Source organism: Phanerochaete carnosa, assembly GCF_000300595.1.
Source record: "Phanerochaete carnosa HHB-10118-sp unplaced genomic scaffold PHACAscaffold_1, whole genome shotgun sequence".
NCBI classification, from domain to species: Eukaryota; Fungi; Basidiomycota; class Agaricomycetes; order Polyporales; family Phanerochaetaceae; genus Phanerochaete; species Phanerochaete carnosa.
In genome coordinates, this window is record NW_006767628.1 from 5834344 (window position 1) to 5841506 (window position 7163).

Sequence of the window (7163 nt, forward strand, 5' to 3'; positions counted from 1 at the left end):
TCTTGTAAGGGAAAGCTGCTCTTGCCGCTCATTAGAACTGAAGAAACGCTGGTACTGGCCCTTAGTCAACCGGCTTTCGACTAATTGTCAAGAAAAAATCGCGCTACCACAGCAATATAAATGCTGAGACGCGTTTGAACGCTGGCGCTAAACACGACAACTTTGCTCGCTTCCTCCTTCATCGAGTTAAGTACACCCGTCAGCCGAGTCAAGCACCCTCGCCAGTAAGTCCTCGCTCGAAGGATAGCGTTAGCACAGGGAGCCATACGGCTTACGGTCAGGGGCCGAGCCTTGAGCTTGAGCTTGAGCTTGCTCACTGTGCGTTCCATAATTTCTCTACACCGCTTCATAGCAGCTGAGCATACATAATCTGTCTCAGGACTTTGAGCAGTGCTACTGTCATATACAACATATCCGATCTATCTCTTCATCATGTTTAAATTCTTTTGGTGCGACCATTGGTCAGATCGCCGCACTACGCAGAAAGGCCGTCCTTGAACGCCGTTCGCAGGCGGAACTTTTCGTCCAGCACCAACGCACTTCCAACAAGAGCCTGGCACGTCAAGAGCTTGGCCGCAATCGTCCACACGCTCTTCGCCAGGTCAACTCTGATCCCATGTTCGACACGCAATAGCTCCATCCACTCCTTGTTCGCAAGCACCCGCCCAATGCGCTACGCATAGGCTTTGAACAGCGGCAGCGATGCGACGGGTCGTGTTCGCTTCCTCTTCCATTCTCTACTGGCTCGATCCAGTACCAGCTGTCTCAGGGCGTTCTATGCGCCAATGAACTATATCTCATCTCCCCAATCGGCGCTAGCTGTGATCCAGAAGCTCAACTTCTTGCGGCCCACCCTCGCGCTACCGGCTCCCCTGGCCGCTCCAAATGCCGATGTTTGCGCGTGCACTCAGCCGTCCAGGTGCAGCGGTACTACACGTCCACAAGTGTGCAAATTCCAGACGAAAACGGTACATCTATAAAGGCCGCGCATAGAACTACACCTCTCGTTTCTCCGGCCACGTCTCCGTCCGGTGATGTTCAGACCGACGTCGCCATGATCGTTGTCGTCGCTGCCGCTGCGGAACTACCGCGAGCTGCTGAAGAATGCCGGGGGCGAGCGTGAGTGCACAGGAGATGGCGGCAGGTGTAGATGCTACATCGGCTAGCGTCTTGTCCGTCTGCAGTGCTCAGCTCATTCTCAACGGGTGGAACGCCCTTCCCGACGGTTAGTAGAGGCGTGGGAGGCGTAATGCTGGTCGCAATTTATTGTAGGCTTGTGTCGTTCTTCAGCACTCAGCGTTAGAGAAGGACCCGATGCAGTCACATGACGCTCATATTCCGCCTCGGGCTACCGTGGTCTGCGCTGAGCTTCTATCCTTACGCTCTGGGGTCTCGGGTGGGCTGGCGGTATGGGGTGAGCTTTTATGAATGTGGCAACGCAGATGCTGAAATGAATGAGCATCCCTCGGCAACACCCGCAGCATAACTCAAACGAGGCATTCAACCTCTTATCGCTCGTCACCATCTCCCGACCATCGTCGAGTCCACGGCCCACAACGATCATGCACCATTGCTTAGAGATTCCCGACATCGTTCAGCGCGTCGCCGAGTGTCTCGTAGAGGGGGACAAAGCACGCAAGGCGTGGCTGATGAACCTCGGCCTTGTGTGTCGCGCACTGTACGAGCCTGCAATGGACGTCCTGTGGTACACGCTCGACGACTTTATCCCATTGCTCTACTGTTTTCCCGATGGCCTCGTGATAGATTCGGAGACGGAATGCTGGATCGGCGCACGCTGGAACCTCTTCGTACGTGTCGCATTATTGCCTCGGACACTGGCCAGAGCGTTCACCTGGCCTGACATGCATCTATTGTCGCAGACATTCACCAAGGAGACACTTAGCGAGAGCGACGTGACGCGGTTTGCGCACCACGCGCGCCGCGTCCGCGTGCTGAACAGTCTCACGCCCCAGAAGGCATTCGATAAACGGCCATCAATGGATGTGCAGCTATCGCGCATGCTCGGAGGCCGGCCGCGCGACTGGAACCCATGGCGCCCCGATCACGTAGGATCTTACGTTGATGACTCGTGTTTTCAGATCCTGCACAAGTTCTTCGGCCATTCTCCCGCCTTGCCCGCCCTTCGTGTCCTCTGCTGCAATCACCCCAACCTTTACGACATGTCTCACCTCACACTCTTCTTTTCTCCAACCCTTCGCAGACTGGTGTTCTCCGAGAACTGTGCACACTTCCGGTTCGAATATGTCTTCGCGAACCTCGAGAAGAGTCCGTGCAGGAACACTCTGACCGCGTTGCAGCTGGATGATAACCCAACTGCCGCCAGCGCGAACATAAAACTAGACGCCTACGATGTGGTCTTCCTCGCGAGTCTTCCGCGCCTCGAATGGCTCCAGCTTTTCTTGGACACGTCCATAGACTGCAACACAATGTGTCAGGAGCTCCCTGTCGCGCCCTTCCCGTCCCTACGCTGCCTCAAGCTCACGTACCACAACATCAAACAAGAGGATTCAGATCCCTCGGACGGTGATCTCGCACTCAAGGACTTCACTACACTCCTGCGACACCTCCAGCCACTGTGCCCGCTGCAACATCTCCCCATTACAGTTGCTGGCAACGGCGACATCTCACATGCGAGTATTAGGGCGTTCTTTGCCGCACTCGCTGCCTTCCGGCCGAGTCTCGTCTCCTTAGGGATGGTCATCATGGCACCCTCGCGCGCTGGCGAACCACCGTTCGGCATACATGACCTTGCACCACTCCTGGAGCTCCCTGTCAAAGAGCTCTCGCTCGAAGCAATCTACATGGACATATCCCGCGCAGACCTGCACGTCTTCACCGCCGCCTGGCCACGCCTGAACTGGCTGCATCTCGGCCAAGACAACGCCGACACCGCGACGCTCTTCCCACTTTCCACCCTACCTGACATTGTCCGCACGATGCCGTATCTCACCCAGCTCGGCCTGCGCGTGCACGATGACGGCGAGCCGCTGGACATCGATGCGCCCGTGGATCCCGCGCTGCAGCGCATCAGCATGGTCGACCTCGGCTCCTCATCTCTCCAGAACCGAGAGCGCGCAGCCTTATTCATCGCGCGCAGCTTCCCAAACGCGACGTCGCTACTGTACGACCCGCACGACAGCCGTGTCAAGGCTTTCTGGTGGCAGGCGACCGACCACGTACGACGCCATATAAGAGAAGGCATGCAGTCCGACGCTATTCTGGCCTCTTTGGCGGGGCTGGTGGTGCCTCCGCCGAGATCCAGACGATATGTCGAGATCGTGCTCGACGATGAGGTCGAGGATGAGGTCGATGGTATTGCGACTGGAGTCGGACAGGTCGCTGTTTAGTTGCAGGAGGTTTCGTGGAAATTTCAAGGCATTATATCGTGTGAGGGTCAGAATACAGATTTCTTGGCACGACGTGTTATAGTACGCTTGATATATAAGGTTCATCATATATTGAAAGTGGTTCTTCGACTAGTCTCTGCGATAGACTATAGTAGCATCCGTATACCCTGCTACACTATCGTATTGCACCAACGACCTCTTTCCAGGCTCAAATCTCGTCTGACATGCCAGAGTGAGTATCACGACATAAATCCAACATATGTTTCATGTAAATCCGTGATAAGACGCGTACTTACTTCGTACAAGACATTCCGAGTCGCGTCGCTGTATGGTCACGTGATAATAGGAACGGCGCTTGTCAATGGAAAACCGCAGTGGCCGTCGCCTACTTGCTTTCTGCCAATATGACCACCTTACTACAGTCGACCCACTATAGCTAGCTTTTCAGTCTGGCTTTGCACAATTATTGTACGACAAATAACAAGAATTGCATACACCAGGACGGCGTTGCTGACGTGGGGGCCAGCGGCGCTTGAAGATCAGCCGTTCAAGGCTATGCGTATGTCGTGCGCCCATTGTCATGTACGGAGGCTCTCGTGATAACGTGAAACAAATGCGCTTTTTATTGAAGTCAATAGAAGAAGAACAATGAGTCGCCTAAATAAGGCGAATGCAAGTGCTTGTGCCATCCCGCGCCATCGGAGTGGCGACCCGACTTGAGTGGCCTCACTTCCTCACGAGCCTCATCTTGACCACATACCTTCTGTCATACATCTCTCTTACACACTTTTACAATCGTACCTCCTGCACAATCTCCTTGGATTCAACGAGATCTCGATACGAGCACTGTTATGGCGCCGAAAAGGAAGGCAGCAGGTGCGTTTACGCCACCCTCCTACAGCATCGCGCATAACCTCTCTCTGTGCAGTTGCGGCCACAAAGCGAATTAGGGGCGAGCAGCCCGTGCTACGAGCCGACGTGCAAGAACCTCCGAAGAAAAAGCGCAGAGTCACGAAAGCCCCGGCCAAGGTCGCAAAGACCAGGAAGAAGGCCCCGAAGAACGCACCGAAAGGCACGCGTCATAATCCTGAGAAGCTCGTCCGGCAAGAGCGTTCGGTACGGAATTCTGCGCAAGAATCTGAGCCCTCATCATGTACGTCGTGTATCCGCCCCGCATATGCGCTCCAAAGACAGCTGCCTAACACGCCACAGGCGAAGACGACGAAGACAACAATGGCGGGCAATTCGTAATCTGTCGCTTCGGGGATCCCTTCACTGGCATGGTGCGGTGGGAGCGGAGGTGGATGCCTCAGGGTTATGACCCGTGGGCACGGAGGTACGACCCGTTCGCGGTAGAACTGGACGCGAGTGGCCCCGAGCTTGAACGCATGCCACCGCGCGTTGCACCCAAGCACAAAACCGCCATCCGCCGCTCGTTGCCCATGCAATATGGCATCATCAAATGCGAGCACCTGCCAACCAGCTGGCATGGTACGTTTGACCTCTTCACGATAGACCCGGGCAACACGGTGCTAGACGATTTAGATGTCCTACAATGGTCACTCGAGGGTGAAGATGCACTTGACACAATGCGCCTGTCCCTTGGGTGGGACACCGACCTTCTCTCGCCGGAAGAGGCGCTGGATACGGCGTCAGACAACGTTCCTATGGTCGGCGTACTCTCGGGCTCGCCACTATCTGTTGGCAACATCAAGGACATGCTCCGCACGTGTGGCGTTGAAAACCCCGAGGAAACCATCCTGCCGTGGTCCCAGGGTGCATGGGATACTGATAGCGTGCCTCTCATCGTTATACACGGCCGCGTCGAGCCTGCAGCATTTCGCACCCCGCCGCTCTACGAGTGGTTCATCGACAACGGCTACGTTGCGAAATTGCGTTTCGTTGCGAAAAGCGACCAGCTATGCACCAATGACCAGGTGGTGATCCTTGGCGAAGGCGGCATCAAGCTCCGCAAAATCTGGCAGCACGAAGACATGGATTGCGAGGACGGCCCTCGCCTTCGCGAACTCTTTGTCGGCCATTTTGAATTCACAGTCTCTGTAACGAACGTCCTGGTACCGCAGAACCTTGTCGTGAAGACATTGCGCAGGGACGTCTATGGGATACGCAGCAAGCGCAGCATGGACTACGAACACCCCGCGTACCTCGGTCTTCCACGTCTCGCGCTGCAATCCATCCTTATACCGCCGTATAACGGCCCGGTCTCAGACGTACCAACGCCAAGCACGCTCACGCCAACCCCAGACGCGGCACTGCCCCCGCTCGACTTCACCGGTCACTTCTGGTTTGCTTCGCCGGACAACCTGGGGCTCCTCCTTGGATATGACTGCGCCGTCAAACCTCTACGCGATGCATACATGCCCAAGGCCGCCCTCAATGCCTGGAGAAACCGAGAAGACTGCAACTACCCTAAAATTCCTCTTGAAGCCATCCCCCCTGACGCGGATAAGCTCGAGAGCGCCTACGAGCACATACACGCTCATCTCATGTGGACCATCGACAACAGCGGGCTCCGCTGGCTTGACGGGCACGCCGTACTCGCAGAGGGCGCGCGGGACACCGCACCTGTAGACGGCGTCGGCGTTGGAATCCGTGGACGCTTCGGCCTCGCTGTCGACGAGAACTCGCGCGTCCCGCCCACTCTGCATGCGCTCCTGTACGCCGGCGTCGAGGTCACGGGAGGGCACGTCGGACCCGTACACTTCCCGGTGCACACACGCGTGGGCTACCGCAAGACGCATCGCCGTGGCTGGGAAGTCCAGGATTCACAGCCCGAGCACCGCTGGGAACACGGTCTGTGGGCGCGTCTGCGGCTCCCGCCCGCGCACACCGAGGACGACGGGGAACGCAAAGGTGAGTCGCGCCTCACGTGCGGCGAGGGCATCCTCAAGATGCGTCGCGTGTGGGCGTACGCGTTGCCTGCAAACGACCGCCACGGCGCACTCACCGGCGAGCTCTTCGAGGGCTGGTACAAGTTCATGGCGTTCGACGCGGAGTCCGGCACGTACAAGAAGACGTCGGACACCTTCTTCGCCGTGCGCTGGCGCGACCGAGAGCAACGCGAGGGCAAGCGCGACCTCGCGGAGCAGCGGATGCCCTCCCAGACGCGCGTGAACCGGTGGAGAACCGACGTCACTGGACCGTTTGACTGTTCGGGCTGGAGCCCAGACGAGGCGCCGCCGACATTCTTCTGCCACCAAGACCAGAAGAAGGAAGCCAACTGGTCCTTGAACGAACCGCCGCCGTCTATGAAAAACTTCGTCAAGTGGATGAAAGCCGGCACCGGTAAAAATAAGCAGTTGAACTGGAAGAATCCGCCTCAGCCTGATCCGAAGACGTCGAAAACGAAGAAAAAAGCGAAGCTCGTTGTCCGAACGCCGTCTCCAGAGCCTGCATCGAGCGCGGACGGTTCGGCCGAGGTGGCTTGGTAATAAGATAGCTATTATAATCGTGCTTAGGACACTGTAATCCCTTCTATTAGAATGAGCCGTAATCTGGCGATTGTAGTCCATCTATGTTTCCGGAATTCGACGTATTTGCTCGTTCTGTTGACAACGCCTAGGTAGCAGATGCGTTCTGTCGTCATCTCTTCCTGGAAAACCAGACTGAAAGGTCTAAAGTGCATACTTATCAGACACTGGTGCGAAGCGGAAGCATATATGATCATCCATTACGACTGCTGTAATCTACAACGCGATCCGTATTTGCACTCAAAAGTCCGTGTGCATGAAGCTGGTAGTATAACACGCTGAGTGAGAATCACCCCCCCCCCCC

The 7163-nt window shown here is 56.4% G+C and overlaps 2 protein-coding genes across 2 annotated transcripts; both read left to right on the forward strand.

Annotated features, from left to right (window-relative positions):
* The first annotated feature begins 1632 nt into the window (after positions 1 to 1632).
* On the forward strand, positions 1633 to 3478 carry PHACADRAFT_248788 (uncharacterized protein). The gene is made up of 2 exons (XM_007391215.1): positions 1633 to 1808; positions 1881 to 3478. The coding sequence occupies exons 1-2, from the start codon at positions 1692 to 1694 to the stop codon at positions 3366 to 3368; spliced, it is 1605 nt and encodes a 534-aa protein (XP_007391277.1). The 5' UTR covers positions 1633 to 1691; the 3' UTR covers positions 3369 to 3478.
* Positions 3479 to 4567: 1089 nt separating this feature from the next.
* Positions 4568 to 6941, forward strand: PHACADRAFT_248789 (uncharacterized protein). The gene has a single exon (XM_007391216.1). The coding sequence runs from the start codon at positions 4673 to 4675 to the stop codon at positions 6818 to 6820; it is 2148 nt and encodes a 715-aa protein (XP_007391278.1). The 5' UTR covers positions 4568 to 4672; the 3' UTR covers positions 6821 to 6941.
* Positions 6942 to 7163: the final 222 nt, after the last annotated feature.